At 39.2% G+C, this 23402-nt stretch overlaps 2 protein-coding genes across 3 annotated transcripts in view; one reads left to right on the top strand and one right to left on the bottom strand.

Annotated features, from left to right (window-relative positions):
- LOC121694970 overlaps window positions 1–14214 on the bottom strand; it is a 55233-nt gene extending 41019 nt beyond the window's left edge. The window contains exon 1 of the mRNA XM_042075419.1: window positions 13743–14214. Coding sequence (XP_041931353.1) covers window positions 13743–13766 — 24 coding nt within the window. The 5' untranslated portion in view covers window positions 13767–14214. The remainder of the gene's footprint in view (window positions 1–13742) is intronic.
- LOC121694967 (solute carrier family 22 member 5-like) lies at window positions 13074–19612 on the top strand. Of its 2 annotated transcripts, XM_042075411.1 has the most exons (11): window positions 13082–13136; window positions 13275–13560; window positions 15135–15238; window positions 15470–15624; window positions 15787–15958; window positions 17601–17742; window positions 17910–18010; window positions 18170–18384; window positions 18635–18817; window positions 19005–19140; window positions 19227–19612. In XM_042075411.1, the coding sequence occupies exons 1-11, from the start codon at window positions 13087–13089 to the stop codon at window positions 19285–19287; spliced, it is 1605 nt and encodes a 534-aa protein (XP_041931345.1). In that variant the 5' UTR covers window positions 13082–13086; the 3' UTR covers window positions 19288–19612. The 2 variants fall into 2 exon arrangements, with proteins under 2 accessions (XP_041931344.1, XP_041931345.1); XM_042075410.1 differs by having other exon boundaries at window positions 13074–13560.
- Window positions 19613–23402: the final 3790 nt, after the last annotated feature.

Genomic DNA, 23402 nt, shown 5'->3' on the forward strand with positions numbered 1-23402 from the left:
ACACACACACACCCTGTGAGGTAAGGACGCTGGGTTACAGCACCACCACCAGCAGCACCACCATCAGCAGCAGCAGCAGCAGCACCAGCAGCAGCACCACCAGCAGCAGCACCACCATCAGCACCAGCAGCAGCACCACCAGCAGCAGCAGCAGCAGCAGCATCATGGTGGTAGTGCAAAAGTAAACAGTGCAGAGATTGAACCGTGCAATAAAGTATTATTAAACATCATAATAAAGTAAAAAACATTTCTCAATGAATACAATTTCAATGTCTTTATTTCAGACAGTGACTCAATGCACTTTGATCATGTTGGGTGTTGGTTATGTTTATGGGATTTGTAGGTGGCATAAGATTACACATTTCTAACTATAATATTGTGGACTGATTAAAGTTGGCTTGTAACATCATTGGATGACACAAAATATGTGTGTGAAATGGAATCAACCCTCACATATTCACAGACTCCTGGCAACACAGAAGAAGCAAGGGGTCTCAAATCTCACAAACTATTTTGTTTTTACACCCTTATCAATATAAGGGCCACATGTTGGTATTAGTTGATAATAGCTGATGTAACCTTATGAAGGCCTGTCTAACCTTTGCAAATCAAGGACATCTAAACCTAGGGTTAGCATTTGTAACTTATATACCCCCTAGACTGATTAAATATGCCAAGTGACATCTGTACATGACACAAAATATGAGTGTGTAGTAAAATCACACATCACATATTCACAGACTCTATAGCGCCCCCTAGAAATCTAGATTTTTCAATCTTTGGCTCCGCCTCCTGTCAACATACAAGCAGCTGGAGGCGTCAAATTTGACAAACAAGTTTGTTATCAACCCCTATATAAAAATATGTGCCACATGCTGGCACTGTCTTGAATTAACTGGTGTAATCCTATCAAGGCCAGTCTGACCTATGCAAATTATAACCACCTAAACCTAGGGTTAGCATTTCTAACTTGCATACCTAATAGACAGACAAAATTTGGCATGTGACATCTATGTATGACATAAAATATATGAGCGAAGTAAAATCACACCTCACATATTCACAGACTCCATAGCGCCCCCTAGAAATCTAGATTTTCCAATCTTTGGCTCCGCCTCCTGTCAACACACAAGCAGCTGGAGGTCTCAAATTTGACAAACAAGTTTGTTATCATACCCTGTATCAGAATATGTGCCACATGCCAACATTTCATGAAATAATGAGTGTGACACTTACTTAGGCCTATCTGGCCATATGGGTGTCTGAATTGTAGTTTTTGACTATGTCCAGTACATCAAACTTGCCAAGGCAGGTAAGATCAGTAAAATTGGGTATATTTCAGTACAGCACACCTCTTTGTATCATAATCAATCAAAATATGGATGTTTTCATGGTTTGGGTATGATTAATGAACTTTTGTTTATCAATTCATGTCAAAAATATGCTCTCTAAACGTCAGTTTCTGAAGATGTCTTGTGGATCAAAATTCCCACAGAAGTTAAGATCAGTGAAATTTGGTATATTTCAGTACAGCACACCTCTTTGTATCATAACCAATCAAAATATGGATGTTTTCATGGTTTGGGTATGATTAATGAACTTTTGTTTATCAATTCATGTCAAAAATATGCTCTCTAAACGTCAGTTTCTGAAGATGTCTTGTGGATCAAAATTCCCACAGAAGTTAAGATCAGTGAAATTGAGTATATTTCAGTACAGCACACCTCTTTGTATCATAACCAATCAAAATATGGATGTTTTCATGGTTTGGGTATGATTAATGAACTTTTGTTTATCAATTCATGTCAAAAATGCTCTCTAAACATCAGTTTCTGAAGATGTCTTGTGGATCAAAATTCCCACAGAAGTTAAGATCAGTGAAATTGGGTATATTTCAGTACAGCACACCTCTTTGTATCATAACCAATCAAAATATGGATGTTCTCATGGTTTGGGTATGATTAATGAACTTTTGTTTATCAATTCATGTCAAAAATATGCTCTCTAAACGTCAGTTTCTGAAGATGTGTTGTGGATCAAAATTCCCACAGAAGTTAAGATCAGTGAAATTCGGTATATTTCAGTACAGCACACCTCTTTGTATCATAACCAATCAAAATATGGATGTTTTTATGGTTTGGGTATGATTAATGAACTTTTGTTTATCAATGCATGTCAAAAATATGCTCTCTAAACGTCAGTTTCTGAAGATGTCTTGTGGGTCAAAATTCCCACAGCACGTAAGATCAGTGAAATTGGGTTAATTTCAGCACAACACACATCCAAATATGTATGTTCAGGGCCGGCCCGAGGCATAAGCGAACTAAGCGGCTGCTTGGGGCCCCCTGGCCCCCTGTGCCGAAAACAGAAAGAAGAAAATGACAGAGGAGGAGAAAACGAGCAAGATACAGGTATGTTTGCATGATTATTTACAGTATGTTTTGTGCTTGAGGTAGCTAGCTAGCTGTCATGATCTAATATAAGCCATCACCAGAGCTAAATCCCTGCCATCAACAGAGAAATGTCTCCCATTAATATATATTTATCTAGGTGTATTTCAGATGTCAAGGATATTGGGATTGTTTTGGATGTTCAATCAAGCATGTACCCTAGCCATAGGTGGGCTTATGTTGTAAATTAAAGCTAGCTAGCTGACTGAAGTGGACATTAGCACTACAGTAGCTACATGAAAACGGAGCTGAAGACAAATTTACCACAGAGGGATTGTTTCTGATTTCGCACCTGAAAGTGTTGATAGTTTATTACTGTTATATAATATGTGACATAGTGGTAAGTCTGATAGCAACAGCAGGCTAAGCCCAGGCTCCCAGTCCCAACCCACTGACTAGCGCGACTCTGGGCATCGGTAACGTTCCAGCTTCATAGGCAAAGATGGAACAGTACGTGCGCTCTGCTCTAAGATCTTTGGAGAGAGATGGTAGTGTTTGAGAAAATATACCATGTTGGGTGGGGAGACTTCTGTGATGGAAATAAACTTACATTTGATTAAGATAGTGGCAAGTGATGTAGCGGTGCTACCCTAATATTTAGGCTGCAGTAGATCACCATGTTAAGCGTTACTTTTGATTATGCCTCATTTGCCAATAGAAATGAATTGTTACATGTGGAATTGCTTGTTGATGAGTGTAAGTAATGATAGCAAAATAAACTCATTCTGCTCGATCAAATATGCACTTATGCAATATTTTAGAGCGGAGCCCCAAAACATTTTTGGCATGTCAGCAAGGATGGATTACTGAATGAGCCTACCAAGTCCTTATGCATCTGTGTCCAGGGGGACAGTAGTTCATAATCAGTCACTGTATTAATACATAACCTCACTGTATTAATTTATAATATGACATTATAGTGTGAAGTTGTCAATTATCGCCAAGCACAGGTGACTGCGTTGTGGGAGGGGGGCCCCAAATCAAATTCTGCTTAGGGCCCCCAAAAGGCTCGGGCCGGCACTGTGTATGTTTCAATGGTTTGTGTGGTGAATTTAATTTTCATAGCGCTTTTAAGACCAGAAAATGCTGTTGCAATAGTCCAGTCATGGGGATGAGGTCATGGATGAGAATGATGCATTGTTCTGCTGTCTGGTCATAGGAACACAAGATCCGTCCTGTCAGATTAGACCAGAAGAACAGTTGCTGTCTGACTTTGCAGGGTTGTCGCGTATCAAAACTGACCAGCAGGGTGATGTCATGCAAATCATGTTTATTTCATATCAAAAACACTTGCATATATCAGATAAAACTACAATATAGATGTTTTGAGGTGCTCGGTTTGGCTCATGAACTTGTGTGCATCCAAAACTGTCTGAAAATGCAGCCAAATAGCTGTCTGGATGGTACTTTGCAGGGTTGTTGCATAGGTCAAAACTGACCAGCAGGGTGATGTCAAGCAAATCATGTTTATATCATGTGAAAACACTTGCATATATTAGATAAAAGCACTATATGGATGTGTTGAGGTGCTTAACCAATTGGTCCAAAAATTCAGCCAAATGTGAAAGATGCCCATGCTGTAGGCACTAATGCTTCTTCCCCTGCTAAACAAAAACGGATTTGCTACAATTTCTTACCTCAACTGATACCAATGGCTGTGGACCAGTAGGCATATTCTTCCCAATAAAGTTGGTTGCAATAATAAAAAAAATAACTGAACAAAATGCTTCAAGGGAATGTCTTTTTAATGATTACACAATGAAAGCCTCCTCAGAGTCGTCCTCTTCTTCAGTGGTGTTTCTCTGCAGATGTGCAGGTGTGCATATTGGGGTTACATTGTGAAGAGAAAATATTAAATTAACCCCACAGACCTCCCTCTGATGGTATGACAACAATACACCACTGTACTGTAACACAGCAGACAAGAAAACAGGAAAATAATAAGTTCTGTTTGCCTTCTCTACAACTCAGCACAGAAGAAAACACTTAGAGACAAGTTGTAAAAGGCATTGTATGCCATAACAATCCCTCTCATTACTGTTGCTGTCAGTTGTTTTCTGTCTGGCCCTACAGATCAGATTGAAAAAGGTAAAACACAATATACATGTCATAACTATGATCATACTGAATGTAATGCACATTCTAAAGAACACATGGGAATCACAATGGGAAATTTAACCAAGCAGTAGTATAACTATAGAAACACCCACAAAATAGTGGATGCACAGTAGTGTTTTAACATGTCTGTATGAAGTCTGTGTAAGCTGTTAGATTTCTGAGAAAACTGATCTATTGGAAGGGGAGGGGGTTGAGGGGGCCTATGCTTACCACAGTTTGGTGATGTAAATGGCACACCTTCGGGCCACCAAGGAGGCTGCAGCTCAGGCTGGTACTGACAACCTTGAACACCTTTTGACCGAACTGCAAACAGACAGTTATTAATGATTTCAAACTATTCACTGTGAAAGGAATTTTGAGAATTATAATGTCCACTGTGTCAACTGTTGGCCTGTGTCTCTTAATTGTTTTTCAGGCCTGAAACCTATCTGGAAATATCGGAATCACAGCGTTTTTTTTTGTGTACTGTATTACCATGTTCCTTTACAAGTTGCCCAACAATCAGCCTGAGGTAGTTAATTTCGACATCTGGACTAATAAAAGTCCTGGATGAACTTGCTGGGGATCCTGTCGAAAAACGTTTGTCATTCCCTTACAAACGAATGTGGATATGCAGAGGGAATAACAATTTTGTATGATATTGGTACAAATGTTAGGAATCTTGCCAGTCGAGTCAAGTTAAGTGGACTAACCATTTCTGTGGAGCTCCTTTTCTTTTCTGAAAGTCAGAATCAACTCTGTCTTCCTCTCCACACTCCAGAATTTTTCTAGGTAATCAGGTCCTGATTAATCAACATTAGAGTGTTTTAGTAAACAGAAAAGTAAAACATCTCACTGACCAGTTTAATAAAAATATAATAGCATTCAATTGTGTTATGAAAGTTATACATTTAAAGGTTTTATAAGCTATTCTGACCATTTTGTAAAAATCTAACACTTTTTTATTATACTCAGCTAATAACTAAGAACTTCATTGAGAGGAGTCACAATGTCTGATAGGCCTACTTCAAATTAGGGGCATAGAAAAACACTGTTGTCAATACACAATCATGTTGGTGGTTAATGTAATTATAATCAATGGTTTCTGTGTTTTGAAAATGTATAATTTTGCTTTTATTTACATTTTGCACAATACCCCAACATTTCCAGAATTGTACTACATTGTTCACAGAATTGTGAACAAACAGCTTTTGACAATTCTATGTTGACAGTATACCATGTTATAGTACAAGACAAAAAATACTGTGCAAAGGTTTTGGGCTGCCTTATGCGTTTTGGCAATGCTATGATGTACATTTTGTTTATTTATTTGTCATGCTCTACATTAAAATGTATCAACAGTGCCGAATAGTGCTACTATTACTACAAATCTTGTAATGAGAAAACAGCACCCATCCTGGTCAATTAAAGGCATGCCCTATAGCCTGGCAGAGGCATCTTATGTAGAGGTGGCCTAAGACTTTTGCACATGTACATGTCCTGTTAAATACCTGCAATCCTCCACACAGGCACATTACTTTTAGGGGGGAAATTCACCCAGGTGGCATTCAGGGGTGAATGCCCAAACCTCTCCTCACTCTCCCTAATCCATTGTGAAATCTGTTTGAGACAGTTATAAAGCCATAATGTCAACCTAGCAACCACCTTAGCAACATGATTGCCAATATTACCAACATGATTACCCTAGCAACCACCAATGCAGTCACTTTACATAGCTTATCCATGAAAACTATTTGTCTGCCAACATCAATTAAACTACCTATATATCAACTTCCATCAGCATCCATGTCCAGTTCAATTACTACCTAGCAACCTCCATAGCAACCAATACAACTATGCTATCAACCAACTGTATAGCACTGCATTATCAGTTTTAACTATATGATATTGATATTTTTTTGCATTTTCATGCACTGGTAATTCCTTCAAATATTTTTTTTTTTAGTTTGTGAAATACTACCTTTGTCTCTATGCTCTTCCATTTTGCCATATGGAACCGCCTCTCTTTCTCTCTTATATTCCTAGGCCTGAATTTTGGTCTTGTCTTGAATGCATACACACATACACACCATCACCAAAACACCCAAAACAGATTAATTTTGTTAAGGTGAAATGATATGTGTGCTGACAATATGATATAGCATTATGAGACACAGAAAATAAGAAAATACCTCCTCCTGTAGCTCCACTCTCTCAATGTCTCCTACACCAAATGCAAGAGCACATAAATATGTAACTATAAAATGGGCAACGTGGCTATCTCCATTTAAGAAAGTCACCATTTATTTGTTGCAACCGATCACTGACTGATTACAGCACAATCCTTCTTAGCAGACAAGCTAACCTATTAAATCACCCAGATCAAACAATTAAAATAGTAATATATATATATATATATATATATATATATATATATATATATATATATATAAATATAAAAATGCTAATCTTTCTATAGACAATGTGCATTGCATTATACCTCCTGTACTGTCCTGTCCTGTACTGTACTCAAATTCAACTGAATAATTTATTGATGTATTGATTACCTTCTATATTCTCTGCCATACTTTGGGATAGAAACACAAACAAATACAGTACATTACACATGTGTATATACCTGGATTTCAAATATCATAAATCTGTCATAATAACTAGATAACATTTTGGAGATATTTCAATAAACCTACCTGATAAAAAGGTAGACAGATCGAGATCAGGCAGTGATGAATGAGGGAAATCTGGAGCAAAATTAAAATCAGGATTCAATGTGAGACTGTTTTCACAACAAATGTTTTACCAAGATCAGTAAGGCCACCACCAGCAGCAGCAGCAATGGCAGGAGCAGCAGGAGAAGCACCATCAGCAGCAGTAGCACCATCAGCATCACCAGCAGCACCATCAGCACCACCACCATTCTGTGTGCTTAATAAAACCATGTGCCAGGATGAAATCACGGTTCAGAGTGACGCATTATTTTGAGCGCGGGTACTTTTTAGGGTATTGTAGAAGGATAGATGTATGAAGGTGGCCTAAATTATATATTTTTGGAATGCTTGCAGTGTGTAGGTGTGATTTAAGCTATAATAACCTATATTCCACCCTTCTGTGTGCTTAATATAACCATGTGCCAGGATGAAATCACAGTTCAGAGTGACACATTATTTTGAGCGTGGGTACTTTTTAGGGTATTGTAGAAGGATAGATGTATGAAGATGGCCTAAATTATATATTTTTGGAATGCTTGCAGTATGTAGGTGTGATTTAAGCTATAATAAGCTATATTCCACCCTTCTGTGTGCTTAATAAAACCATGTGCCAGGATGAAATCACGGTTCAGAGTGACGCATTATTTTGAGCGCGGGTACTTTTTAGGGTATTGTAGAAGGATAGATGTATGAAGGTGGCCTAAAATATATATTTTTGGAATGCTAGCAGTGTGTAGGTGTGATTTAAGCTATAATAAGCTATATTGCAACCTTCTGTGTGCTTAATAAAACCATGTGCCAGGATGAAATCACAATCAAATGTTAAAAGATACAAACGCTTTTTTTTTTAATTCCATCACATTGTCTTACAACCTTTTGGCATGTGGCAGTGTCCGTTTCAGTCAACAAACTATATTGGTCAAGAGAAAAATCAACATTAAATCAATATTTGCCAGGGGTATGAATAATTTTGTTCTAACTGTATATACTAACCCTCTTTTGTACTTTGAGACAGTTCGTGCTCCTCTTCTTCAGGGCCAGGCTCCACAGATTGTGTTTTAGCTGGATGAAGCACAATTACAGTGTAACAGTGTGTAAATATTCAAATATTACAATACAAAAACTATAAAACCAACTGTCAACACTGCAGTTTTGGAAGAATATGTGCAGTTCAAATGCAGGAAAGTGAACAATAATGTATTAAGCTAATTAGGATAGGCTACCACTAGTGTTGTTGGTAGCCTACTTAAACTTACTTGCAGGCTAATTTCGCTTTCAATTGGGTTGAAATTACACAAAAATTGGCCTATCTAGGCTTTGAACTCATGAATAAAGGGTATTAATCAATATGAGCATATTTTAATCGAAAAAAAACCTCGAACTATTATTTTATTTGGCGGGCGACAAAGTTGACTTTCCCTACCTTTCTCCACATGCAGGTGCGGCGTGTTTACGTTTCTGCTCAATTATGGGCCAATCACAATGTATTTCACGTAGACGTAGGCACGTAAAATCCACGTTGCTTCCGTGTTCTGAGTGTGGTTGTGGCCCAGTAACCAGGACTGCGTTATACCTCTTTAAACTACTGAACTTTTTAACTGTTCAGCCATTGTAACTGTTACTTGTCATCAACTATGACTCCTACCCACTGTAGCTAGTTAGCTAAGTTAGCTAAGTAACATGGTTAGCATAGTTAGCATGCTAGCATGTGAGCATGCTAGTTAGCATTTTTAGCAAAACTGCTAAAAATGATTAGCTAAGTAACATGGTTAGCATAGTTAGCATGCTAGCTAGCATTTTTAGCAAAACTACTAAAAATGATTAGCTAAGTTAGCTAAGTAACATGGTTAGCATAGTTAGCATGTCAACATGCTAGTTAGCATAGTTAGCATAACTGCTAAAAATTATTAACTAAGTTAGCTAAGTAACATGGTTAACATAGTTAGCATGCTAGTTAGAATAGTTAGCATACCTACTAAAAATGATTAGCTAAGTTAGCTAAGTCACATGGTTAGCATACGTAACATGTTAGCATGCTAGTTAGCATACCTACTAAAAATGATTAGCTAGGTTAGCTAAGTCACATGGTTAACATAGTTAGCATGTTAGCATTGCTAACATGCTATTTAGCATAACTACTAAATATGAAAACATTAGCTAAGTTAACTAAGTTAAGTAACTTGGTTAACATTATTATCTTTGATAACATATTAGCATAACTACTAGCAAACATTAGAGCCATTCCAACTGTCAGTTATCGTCAATTATCTACCTAAATAATTTAACCATTTAAATTATCCACCTATTTAACCGTTCAATCATTCCAACTATATTAAACCTCATCTACCTAGCAACCAATATAGTTTGTTTTTACTCTGTATGATATTTTACATCATATTTTTTGCATTTTCATGCACTGTATTTCCTTCAGGAAATGCTTTTCTAGTTGTTATTGTTGATGTGTGCGCTTGCTGTAGGCTAGATAAGGAAAATGTCAAAAAGGAAACGTCAGCGACCACAGCTTGCGAGCGCAAACACAAGGCTGAAATGGGAAAGTTTCCATCCGAAGACTGATTCTGAAAACGCGAAATGCTGCCCGTTATATATCGCACACTGCAACGAGTTAGTATTGCTGTGTTAACCCTGTTCGGTTCCACTTGCTTGTGAGAAATCTTTCTCAAATATGAAAAATATAAAGACAAACCTGCGCTCACGTTTAAGGGCAATTCCACGCAAAACTGTCACATCCATAACGCCAACATAATGCCATGGTATTTAGTTGGCGTTATGGATATGACAGTTTTGCGTGGAGTTGCCCTTAAATGGTGACAGCCTCAATTCTTGCATGAAACTTCATCTCACTGAATATGAGCCAGCCAGACTCCAAGGCCATCACCAAATCTAATCTCTGGTAGGCCTAATGTTCAATTTCGCCAATGACATGTCAACGAAAATTGAGTCTTGTGTTGTTAGCTATGATGTTACTTTGCATACCCAAGGACACTGGAAAAATAGGGGGTGGTGTTTAGCCTACATGGGAAGCCTACGTCTGTCATTCCACTTTACATTTCAAGTTACTTGCACAACTAGTAGAAAATGTATTTAAAAATCATTAAACTCTGTTGAATGAAAGTACTGTACGTTAAATATCCAAACTTTTTCTTGTAACTGTCTTTATGTGGCTCTTCTGAAATTAAAAAAATAATACATTTGGTAAAAGTGGCTCTCCAGGCAAAAAAGGTTGCCGACCCCTGGCCTAAGGTGTGTCGTCTCCACAGCAAGTATGTGTCCTAATAATTTCTATCTTAGCGACTAGGATAGTGAAATGATTTCACTAGCTATACATTTATTAATTTTGCAAAACTGTAAAACACAATTAAAGTTTCTTTCAGCTTATCCATGCTTTTTTTGAACGTGTAAATCGCATAGAATATGTAGGCCTATATCAACCGTAGGTCTACACACTTGATCGCTATCACATAGCTGAAACAACGCTACGGTTCTTACAGTAACTGACTCCCGTTCACGTTGATCTCTATAACTGTTAATTTTTAGTAGCCTATATTCGAACCTATCCATAACCCTTTTTTGCTATTTGACTCATCATTTCACATACAAAAATATAAATAATGTCAGACAGCGAATTAGTAATTATTTAAATATATATATAATATTTTTTAAAAATCTATCTCCTGCCAGCAGGGGGTGCTGCAGCACCCTCAGCACCCCCCTTCCCGCGCCCTTGTCGCCTCCCGATCCGAAGCATAGGCCACCTGACCCCTGGCTTGACCTCTGAGGCTTCTCGAGGCCTACAGCAGACGCAGATGGCAGACGCTCACACACGCACCAGGCCGCACCGAGGCTGTCCACCACTCCTGCATAGGCCGGATGCCCTGCGAGAGGCCTGGGCTGCCGTCGGACCCCTGGCTTGACCCCTGAGGCTTTGTGAGGCCTACGGCAGATGCTCACACAGGAGCCAGTCTTCTCACCAAGAGCCTGCCCACCACTTCAGCATGGGCCGGAGGCCTTGTGAGAGGCCTAGACAGGAGTCTGACCACAAGGCTGCCCTGTAGACCTCTCCTAGGCCCTGGGCAACATGCAGACACCCACCCTCAGCACTGTTTCCACCCAAGCCTGACACTGACTCCAACATAGGTCCAGGCTGCCTTCTGACCACAAGGCTGTCCCGTTTCTTGAATTTCCCCTTGGGGATCAATAAAGTATCTATCTGTCTATCTATCTCTATCTAGACCTCTCTACGGGGCAGCCTTGATGTTTTCTGATCTAGGCTCACTAAGGTGTCTAAACAAAAGGCTTTCTTGACTGCACTCACTTCACTCTCCAGTTTTTCTCTTTGTCTGGCCAATCTTAAGCACCTTAAAAGAACATGTTCTACATCCTTTCTCACTCCACAAAGCTCACATTTTCCAGATGGATGTTTGTGTATAACGCGTAAGCTGCTATTTAAAACAAATATGATATTGTTAATTTCATTCACATCCTGTCAGCATGATGATGATCCATTTTGAATGGATGTGAGAGCTGACATAGAATCAGAACAAATACATGCTTTAGGGGGCCTAGCTTCTTCTATCCACTGTAATGCAATAATAATGGCTGTCATTTCAGCTGCAAATAGACGTATGATCTGATGTTCTCTTTTTAATAGAGATTTTGTAATCAGGGATATAAGCTGCAATATCTGTTTTAGCCTCTGAATCTTTAGATGCATATAAACCTGTGTTGTATTACAGTAGGCTACCTATACTTTCAAATTGCTCTACATTCTGATACACTTCTCCAGATTTAGCTATCTCTTTGGTTTCCATGATCACCATAGGGGAGCAAAACAACCAAGGTGGAGTTGTTACCAGGGCCAGTCAGAGACTTTCTAATGAGGAGACACAGCACTCAAAAAATCCTTCATAGAAATGCATGCAGTTAGTTTGCAATGGCAATATGGCAGTTGTCTACACATATCCCACCCCTTCCGCGGCAAAACGTAGACATGTGAATACATTAAGCCAAACATGTGGTGTGTTGTGAAGACATTGTGTCAATCATGTGTTGTGATCTTGCCTCTAAAAGTCCTCTAAACTTCATCATCAAAATTATCGATTATCGGATGACATTTTACCTTGCACATTCACAGACCTAGTTCACCAATTTTCAGGGCAAGTCGGTATTGGCAGGTTGATTTGTTTCTAAAAGTTGCTAGATGGTGTGATGATGATGTTATCATCAACCTAATAACAAATTTGTTTATTGTATTTTCTGTCAAAGTCTGTCAAGGTTTTGGGTGGAAAATAAGGGTTGACAGGTTGTTAAATCTAGCAGCAAAGTTGCTAAGTTGACAACAGTGTCCTGTTTATGACAAGCGGAAAGAAGAATGGAATCTTCTTCACCCCGCTTTGAACTTCACACAATGAAATAATTTATTTAGCCAAGTGACAAACGATGATTTTCTGAAAGAACTTTTATTTTGACATTTAGCCTAGTAGGCCTTCATTCTTGACCAAAACATCCGTGGACTTTCTTTATGTAACAGATGATGCAATTGTCACCACAAGAAGGCCTTTTTTTACTTCATTTTTTTACTGTTTAAATGCATAACATTGTGTTTTTGTTAGGTTTAAAGGGAAACAGCTTGTGTAATTGGATTTTTTGTGTGGTTTTGTAACTTTTAGTAACAGAGTGAGAAAAACAGCCATAGCCCTTTAACACCACTAGGACCATGTGCTCTGTATTTATAGAGTGGCTATTAATATATGCTAGCTGTGTACTTTCCTATGTTACAGTGGCTGATGTATGACATGCAAGTGTCAAGCAAATTGTGTTCCTTGATGTCAAAGACATCAGTCTAGTATGTTGACATTTGTCCAAGTAGTTTTTTGTTGTTCTTTTTTATCTGTTGAAATTACATGATGAGGGACTATGAAGAAATCGTTGCATTTCTTGGCGAATGGGGACCTTTTCAAAGACTTATTTATGTCCTTCTCAGTCTCAGTGCTATCCCCAATGGATACGTGGGAATGGCCATGGTTTTCCTGGCTGATATTCCTCCTCACCACTGCAGGCTTCCATTCCTGAACAGTAGCAGCTATGGAGGACCGGGCTACAATCTGTCCCTCCCGACCGAGGAGGTGAAAGGAGAGGTCACCCTGAGTCGCTGCAGACGCTATGCGGAACAGGGGGCTTTGGATGCCGGGTCTAACCAAAGCACAGAGCACTGTCTGGATGGCTGGGTGTTCAGCAAGGAGAGATACATGTCCACCATTGTGACTGAGGTGAGCTTTACATTGCCTTCTGGATAAAACATCAGCATAACAGGCAGCTTATTACTCACTGTAGATTAGTTTAATTAAGGAATGCATAGCTTTTGCACTGCAAAAACTGCTTATCTAACAAAATCTAACCAAGTGTTATTAAAGCATTGACTTGACTTGAAAGGCTTAGGCAAATATCTTACATGAGTCCGGTTTGCCACCTGCATCGCAGAGTCCGACCCACTCGGTTGAAAAAACAAATCATCATAATATTTGGCTTTTGAGAAGGTGACAGACTGACCAGGGCATACATACTGATGTCTCACATAAAATTCTTCCTCTAGTAGAGAGGGAGGGAGAGGGAGGGAGAGAGAGAGAGAGAGAGAGAGAGAGAGATTGTTATTATTTTTAATAGTTGTCTTACTTTATTTCAAAGTCTCACTTAATTTCCCAATTTTGTTAGGCATGTTTGTCCTATGTATACTTGTTATTGAGCTTTGGCAATAATGTTACTGAAACATTCATGCCAATAAAACTTTCTTGAACTTAATTGAATTGGAGTGAGTGAGTGAGTCAATGCTGTTACAAGTTCATGTAATGGCAAGATCATCACGCCCAGGTTATCTTGGGCTCCAGAGGCACCTATTAATTGAATTAAAAGTGTAACATTCTCTTGTGGTATTCCTGATGTATATCCTTTACCCCTGAGCTGTGCTCACCAATAGCCTACCCGTATCAGTATACAAATCTGCATCAGTGTGTTTGTATGCTTGAGCATAGTGTGACATGTCAATACACAGCAGCAAAAGCGAAGAAGACAGTGTGGAGTCTGCCTCATCCGTGAACGCTGCAACAAAATCCCGCATTCAAACCCGTGTTGTGTGCCTTCTGGTTTCTCCACCTACTGGTTTCCTTGCGCGCACTTGCGTTGCTCACCACAGCTGCAGGAGTTGTCAAACATCCACAAACAAGTTGTTGTAGATGGATTTGAAGTCGCATTTCAGATCTACGCCATGAGCATCTTATATCAAGATAAAAAAAACTAGTTGGTATTGTTTTCAGTATAAAGAGACTTACCTAGCGCTTTCTTGTGAAATCATTTGACTTAATTAAAAAAAAAATGTTTTACTTATTTTAAGACATCTCATTTTGAAAACAAGCAAATTTGTCTGCTAGTGCATTAAGCAAATTTGTCCTAAAAACAAGCAAATTTGTCTGCCAGTGCGTTGAGCAAATTTGTCTTGATAAGACTCCTTAAAATAAGTTAAAGTCTTCTTAAATTAAGTCAAAATGATCTTTTGAGAGGGCGCAAGGCTTTTCATACTAAAAACAATACCAAAAATATATTTTTAATCTTAATATAAGATCAATAACACTTGGTTAGAATTAATTTTTTGCAGTGTGTAAGTTTATATGACTTGTGTAGACTATATCTGGGTCATTTTGATCAGTTGTAATGATCTGAGTAACAAGGCAGAAATAAGAAGAAATAAGAAATGGATGTGCTATTTGATCATTTAATCCAGGACAAGGGGTTTTGTCTTAAACTACCGTATATTTGTCTTTAAAAACCCATCTATTCCAATTTTCCAAAGTGGAATCTGGTGTGTGATGATGCTTGGAAAGCTCCTTTTACCTTAACTGTGTTCTTCTTCGGAGTGCTGGCAGGATCCTTTTGTTCCGGAATCATTTCAGACAGGTATAAATTAAAATATGATAAACGTAAACTTACATGGTCATGAATTATACTACAATAATGAATAGCATACTCATTAGTGTTTAACATTATACCCTGTCTTTCAATTGATGCAAAATTATGAATCTATGACCTGTCCAATAAATGTGGGTCTTGGCAAAAGCTCTGGCTTAAAGCATCAAGTTTTGTAGAGCCTGTAGTGTTTTTATCCTTAAGATTCTACTTCCTCCTCAGGTATGGTCGGAAGCACACCTTCCTTGTCACTATGGTATTGCAGACTCTCTCTAGTTTGCTGCAGTCTACCTCCAACAGCTACGAAATGTTCTGTGTGCTTTACTTTGTGACTGGGATGGCATACGTCTCCAATTACTGTGCAGCCTTTGTGCTTGGTGAGTTGAATGACACCTGATGTTTTCATATTAGGTTCCTCTGAGAATGCCTGTGTATGACTTTTATAAAGACATCTGATGGGGATATGTTATCATTCCTTTATGGAGCTTAATTGAATTCTTCTCAGATTTAAAATATAAGTTATTTTTCCTCACCATTAGGCGCAGAGCTCCTCAGTAAGTCAGCTCGCATGAGCTTTGGGATTCTGGGAGTCTGTTCATGTTTTGCTGCTGGCTATGCCATTCTGCCACTCTTCGCTTACTTCATCCGAAGCTGGAGGACACTGCTATTAGTGTTGTCTATGGTGGGATTTCTTTACATTCCTCTCTGGTGGTAAGTTCACACACACACACACACACACACACACGCGGACAAATACACACAAAGCGTGTGTGGAAGTAGTTTAGATAAAGTTTTTTTTTCATAGATCTCCATTTCTCAGGGTCACCGAGTACTGTCGGTACGAAAAAAATGAAAACAATCGGGTCATTCCACGTCAATTCAACCAGGGCCCATGCACTTAGGTCTCAAAAAATTCTGAAGAAATTACCAGGTGTACCTATGTTACCCAGGAGACACACTGTAAAATTACTTTTATGTAAGATCAATGCTTTCTTTTTTACTTTCCACCCTGAACATGGGCAAAATGCACCATTGAGATCAATATGTTTTATATAGAGTTACCACAGTGCCACCTGTGGTGAGTAACCTGTGGTAACTCTATACAAAACATATTGATCTCAATGGTGCATTTTGCCCATGTTCAGGGTGGAAAGTAAAAAAGAAAGATTTGCATAAGACAAGTCAAATTGGTGTTTTTAAAAAGAAGGGATTGTGAAGAATAAAGAAAAAAATATAAAAAAAAACTGTGGATATTCCCACAAGGTGTTTGGGTGCTCTGAGAATGAGAATCAAAATGATTTTTCAGACTTGTGAGGTCTACTGTTCAGACCCTGAAGGAATTTATTTTCTGTTCATTGTTTTTTGTGAGAGTGTTTCTACTTATCTCAGTAAGGAAAATAAATCAAGAGCCTATGTTGAGTACAAATATGTCTTCTGAAGGCCCAGAGCCCAGCCAAAAACTACAATACAATTTTGATCAAATTTGAGGGACAGCTATGACCATGCAGGATCATCCAGACCAAACGTGACAATTTTGCTACATACTATTCCTATTTATGTACCAGCATGCAAAATTTGAGCCTCCTACATGGTTTAGTTCTTGCGCTATGGGCTTGTGAACTTTGACAAAAAAAAAGAGGCCAAACAAAATCGACACCCCCCTCCCCCCTGTAAAACTGGCTGTATCTTGGAAAGTATTGATCTTACATAAAAGTAATTTTACAGTGTGTCTCCTGGGTAACATAGGCACACCTGGTAATTTCTTCAGAATTTTTTGAGACCTAAGTGCGTGGGCCCTGGTTGAATTGACGTGGAATGACCCAATCGGTTTTACCTAGCTCGAGTTGCTGCAGCCAGCAGCTAAAGTAGCCAGGCAGCTACAGCTCCAACTCTAGGGGCATTTTGTGAGCTACAGCGCTACACTCTGGGGGCATGTTCATGAGCTACAGCACTCTGGGTGCATGTTTGTGAGCTACAGCGCTTCACTCTGGGGGCATGTTCGTGAGCTACAGCGCTAAACTCTGGGGGCATGTTCGTGAGCTACAGCACTACACTCTGGGGGCATGTTTGTGAGCTACAGCACTCTGGGGGCATGTTCATGAGCTACAGCACTACACTCTGGGGGCATGTTCGTGAGCTACAGCACTCTGGGGGCATGTTCGTGAGCTACAGCACTCTGGGGGCATGTTCATAAGCCCCCATGTTCTTGCGCCCAGAGTGTAGCGCTGTAACTGCCTGGCTGGCACACAAGATGAATATAAAATCAAAATCTTTACAATAAATCAAAAGCATTGAAATCATTCCTCTGCTCTTTTTAATGCTTGATCCCCAACTATGTTGTGGCTCACCTCAGGTTTATACCGGAGTCTCCTCGCTGGCTGATCACTCAGGGTCGGTTTCAGGAGGCTGAGGCCATCATTCGAGCTGCTGCCAAGAAGAACGGCATCACTCCTCCTGCGGACATCTTCCAGCTGGAGCCCAATGCTGACGCAAAGGTGATTTCAAACTGTCCAGTCACATTATAAGTCCAATTCTTCAAGATGAGAAGGTAGGAGGGGAGGATTGTGGAGATTGTCTTTTGTGTATACTACAATAAATGATACTTGAAATGACTATTCATGATACTTTATCATGGACTGCACATCACCCCCCCCTCCCCCAGACAACCGAGAATGACACAGGCGGTCAGAACAAGTACACATGGTTGGACCTGCTAAGAACAGAAAATTTAAGGAACATCACAATTATGAACGTCATCATTTGGTGAAATAACATTTCAAGCAATTTGGTTTCCTTGTAAATTTATATACATGCATACATATACATACATATATCATACTGTATGACAGTCATATAACAACCACTGAAATAGGCAGTTCAGTTGATATTGATTAGATTAATGATCATCTCTGTATTCTACAGGATCACACTAACCATGAGTTATTATGGACTGTCCTTTAACACCTCCAATTTGGATGGAGATCCATATATCAACTGCCTTTTTGCTGCCAGCACTGAGTTTGCTGGCTACATCTTCGTGTGGTTCACCACGCGCTACGCTCCACGTCGTTTCACCCTGCCATTCACTCTTCTTGTTGGTGGGACTGTGTTGTTGCTCATCACATTTGTTCCGGAAGGTTTGTTAAGTCTTCATCAGCCTGGACCCATGGCTTTGACAGTATAATGTGTATCCTATCTCTGTGTGTCATATCAGATGCCCTATTTGAGAGCTGTATGGCCTTAATCATGTCTACTTTAAGACATCAACCATGAATAGCATTGAGTATAAATACACTGACATTGTGGCTGTAGCGTAATTCACAATCGACTGCTCTGAGCAGTCACTTGACTCTCTCACTTTAAACTCCATTTTCTTCTCTGCTTCAGAGCTCAGTGCCTTGACGGTCACTCTGGCGATGACGGGAAAACTGGTTGTGACCGGGGCCTATGCATTTGTTTACTTCTACACCATGGAGCTGTTCCCCACTGTAGTGAGGAACATGGGGCTGGGCGTCACCTCAATGGCTGCCCGGATTGGCAGCATAGTCTCTCCATATATAGCTTATATTGGTAGGTAAATATGAACTATCAGTGAATGACTTGGAATACAGTATTCACTGACATATCATACTTTCTATTTTCTAATTTATAATGTTTTACTTATAATCAGTAATCATCATTATATTCTTAACATTTAATCATTTATTTATTTTATGTGTCTTGGTAAACTGATTAAATACTTTATTTCATTTTTAAGGGACTTATCATAAAACAGCACCCTATATTCTTATGGGTAGTATCTCCTTGGTATCTGGTGTGTTAAGCCTTTCATTACCAGAGACAAAAGATGAGAAACTTCCGGAATTCCTCAGTCAAGTTAAACAACTCAGATGGTAAGTAATTGAATCATATGCTTTGCTTATTTCATTGTTTAGTTAAATCATTGTATTACACTTAAACCCCTTTGCCTGTTTGACAGGTTTTGGCAGATAAAGAAGCCGGCAGATAAGGACTGCCAAGAGGTGCATATTGAGGAATGAAGTAGATGTGGAACTTCATTAAATAGGCTACTGAATTGTGACATTTTATTTTCTTCAAAGTATTGAAATGTGCATCTGTGGATGCAAGTCTAAAGCTGATGATACGTGGGGCAGCTTTTTGAGCAATGTGGCAATGTTCCTCATTATTGTGGTTCTGCCATGTTCCCATTGATATTGGGCAATGTTCCTCATTATTGTGGTTCTTCTGCTATGCTCCCATTGATATTGGGCAGCAATTTCTTTTCTGGAGAACTTTAATCATCAGTAGGCAAATCATGATGATCATCCAATCAGAATAAATGGAACTGGGTGTGTGGTTGCCCAGCAACATTGCTCAAAAAGTTGCCCCATGTCCATACCTGTCAACATTTAGCTTTCCAAAAACGGGAGATTTTTTTTCGGGGGGGGGGGGTCAGTGTTTATACCCGATCAGTGTTTGCATATTTAATACGTTTCATACACGTGTTTCAACACTGCATTTCGGTCGTTGCTTTTACCTTACCATTACCTTACGCATGCCAGTTATGTATCCACCAGCCTGTTTCCAAAACTCCAAAGCTGCTTGCTGTCTGATTTGGTTCCGAGGGCACAAGTTCAGTACATCAACAACACTCAATAAGAGTTGTTGAGAGTGATGTGTTAATCAATTAAATTCCCAACAATTTCACAACAGCTAGTTCTGAAGTAGGCCAATCAACTAGCCCGCTTGCTTACTATGAGATTTAGGCTGCGCAGTCGGCACCCGCTTCCTTATTTGGGTTTTGGGTTGCCAGGTTTTAGCCTATGACAAAACAGTTGAAATTGAAACTAAGTGATCGTGTATGTGTCGGGTGTATTTCACACAATCTGGCAACCTGGGAGATGTCAGACTAATAGAAAAAATGAGAAATAACAAAACGGGAGGGTGCTGGGAGATGACCTTGAAATACGGGAGAACCCGGGAAAAATGGGAGTGTTGACAGGTATGGGGTTTTTTCCTGCCATTAATAAAATTAAAATGAAAACAGTGAAATTAAAATGAAAAACTCGTTTTGCCATTTAATTTTCAAAGTGTCAGTGCAATTATCCTGCCAAATTTAAAAATAAAATGAAATATATACATTTGGCTTTTAATTTTCCTGATAAACACGATACATTTGTGACAATAATAAAAATAAATTGAAAACGTCTATTTGTCATTTCATTTTCATTACCATCCTGGTATATTACTGCTAAAAATGAAAATGTTAGTTGGAAAATGGAAATGCAAACTTCACTTTGACTTTTCCTGACAATGCGCACAATGTATGCCAAAATAATAAATAAAATGAAAACTGACACCTGCTTGCAATTTATTTTCCATTTCTCGATTTTCATTTTCAAGTTCACAACATGCAAATGAGCTGCATTGTTAATGAGATGTATGTGGGTGGTGCTCTGGTGACGACAAATTAAATGCACCTACCATGATCATGATTTAGCTTTAGATCAATAGAGCTGGTAAGTCCCGCCCTTTCCGCTGGACCTCTAGATTGAAAAATCGTCAATGCAAGTGAATGTGAGAAAATTATTATTTTCTGGTCCCGTTTGATTTGTGCCATGAATGTGAACATATGTCGTCTGTGAATTTTTAATTAGATTAGATAACTTTATTGTCATTTTGCAGAGTGCAAGTACAAAGACAATGAAATGCAGTTTGCATCTAACTAGAAGTGCAAAAAAAGCAGAAAAATGCAATCTGATATACAAAGACAGGTGGTGCATAGACAGTATAAGAAATATGCGGTGTAAACAGTAGTATACAGTTGGTTTACAGAAGGTGGTTTAGAGTAATATAAATTAGGTATAAATATGTGCAGTGTATTAGCAGAATAAATATGGATATTCGGTATGAACCATATAGACATATATGTACAGTATACAGCTATGTGCAGTGTGGTAACAGTACTGTAGTGCAGAAACAGTAACATTATAACAGTAGTAAGAATACGTGTATGTGCAGGATGAATAGTATGAAGAGCAGTAGAAAATGCCATGTATAAGTGTAATTACAGTATGTACATTTGTAAATAAATAGAACACTATGGGTGGAATAGGGTAGTGCAATTGTCCGCGGGGGTTGGGTGTCCCCCGTCAAGGTTTCCATGGTCATGGTGGACACCTCAACAGGCACAGGCAAGGAGGCATTGGGCGGGGGCTTAGTTGGTTGGTTGTCACCGGGATGCAGAGCTAGAGTTCAGTAGGGTGACAGCCGCAGGGAAGAAGTTTCCTCTGAACCTGCTGGTTTGGGTGCAGAGAGACCTGTAACGCCTCCCGGAGGGGAGTGGGGTGAACAGTCTGTGGTTGGGGTGAGAACAGTCTCTGATGGTACTGCGCGCCTTACGCAAGCATCACTTGCCCTGGATGGCCTTGATGGAGGGGAGTGAGGAACCGGTGATGCGTTGGCCAGTTTTCACCACCCTCTGCAGTTTTTTTCGGTCGTATTCTGGTGTAACCTCCATGTTTCAGTAGTCACCACCCTCTGACTTCACATCCAAACAAGCACAACTTACATGTCCAGTTCATTGCTCTGCATTTTCAGTTTTCCAACTGCAAAAAGAAAAAGAGGGCAAAATTATTATCAATATGCATCTATTGGCCATGTTTAACAGCTGATTAAGTTTATCACATTAAATGTTAATTTAAATTATTTCTCCAGAGACCTAATTATTACTGTTAAGCTAAAAATACTATAATTTGGCAACTTAATTTTCTCTATTGCTTCAGGCCTAGTACATTTATCACAATAGAATTTAAAATGTCAATCATACGTTGGAATTATATGGATGCCATTTTGCACCTCAATAATGGCACATTCGTTCAAATTCCACACACTGCAACCTAAGTCCTCTTGCTAAATCACAACGAAAGATTTTAGATAAAAGACCATGGCTTTCTCAGTCAGTAAGGTTATGAGTCCAATTATCCTAATTGTTTTATCAATACAGTAGGAATATCGACGTAAACCATACACAGTTTAATCTTTACACGTTTTGAATCAACTTAGCATGCTAGCAAGCGTTTCTCATGAGAAATGGCTAACGTTAGAACTAAACTTCATTAAGAGAGCTCATGAAGACAACTGCTATTGGCAAATTTATACAGCCTAGTTCTAGACCCCAGGCGCCACCACTTCCTCATAACTTCGATAACATAAAAAATATCAAAGGGCTTGAATACCTAGAATATCTGTTTTCTGCTCTGCATGGTCTGAGGCAGTGTTAACAAAGATCTTTGGTGTTAACTCGCATAGCTGCTATCAGTTAGCTGCAAACTGTTAGCAGCTAGCGCATATATCGGCCACTTAGCAAGTTTAACTTAACATTACCCCAGCTGTTAATGAAACCGAATGTACAGTTTTGCACAAATGCTGTTAGTTCAACCTATACTGTAAACATTTGACACATTAATACATACTGTAAACTTACCGGACAGAGCAAGTCACTGGTGAAGCTGAGTTACACTCCCATCCCAAAAGTCAGCCACACCGTAACACTGCCGACCGTTGGCTGTGGAATCCAGAATGCTCCCTCTGCTAACTGTGCGTGTGTGCACTGCGTGAGTCCAGTTTACTCAGGTCTGAGTTGTGAAGCTTACTCGTGTATCTCAAGTTTTAGACCCCATTGTTGCAAGTTCGGCACATTACTAATGTTACTCTAGTAAGAACACAAGATGTAGTGTCATTTTTTACAGTGTAATGAATGACGTCATTGAAGCATTTGAAAGGCTTTTTAGAACAAATAAGTGACTCAAAAAATATAATACTCAGCGGTGTGTATTTTCTCTGCCCCCTCTTTTGATTGCAACATACAAAAACATTGCATTGCATTCTCCAAATTTTTAGCTAAATTGTCATGTACCACATCAGCGTTTTTGTTCAGTGATTCAAAAACGCTGATGTGGTACATGACAATTTAGCTAAAAATGTGGAGAATGCAATGCAATCAAGCATTTTGGACGATAGGCTATTGGCACACAGAATAGGCTAGGCAACAGGCCGATGTGCGTTTTATTTGGAGACTGTTTTGCGAGACAGAGACGGAGTTTGCTGCTGATATTCTGGGGATATAGGCTACAACATAGCCAATGTAGGACTT

This window comes from Alosa sapidissima, chromosome 20 (genome assembly GCF_018492685.1).
Source record: "Alosa sapidissima isolate fAloSap1 chromosome 20, fAloSap1.pri, whole genome shotgun sequence".
NCBI lineage: Eukaryota > Metazoa > Chordata > Actinopteri > Clupeiformes > Clupeidae > Alosa > Alosa sapidissima.

Excerpts from the sequence above, each read along its gene's own strand:
- LOC121694967 (XM_042075410.1), top strand. The coding sequence starts at position 13,195 with ATGATGAGGGACTATGAAGAAATCGTTGCATTTCTTGGCGAATGGGGA. Across the intron at positions 13,561-15,134 it reads TGTCCACCATTGTGACTGAG|TGGAATCTGGTGTGTGATGA; the intron begins GTGAGCTTTACA and ends AATTTTCCAAAG. Across the intron at positions 17,743-17,909 it reads AGCCCAATGCTGACGCAAAG|ACAACCGAGAATGACACAGG; the intron begins GTGATTTCAAAC and ends CCCCTCCCCCAG.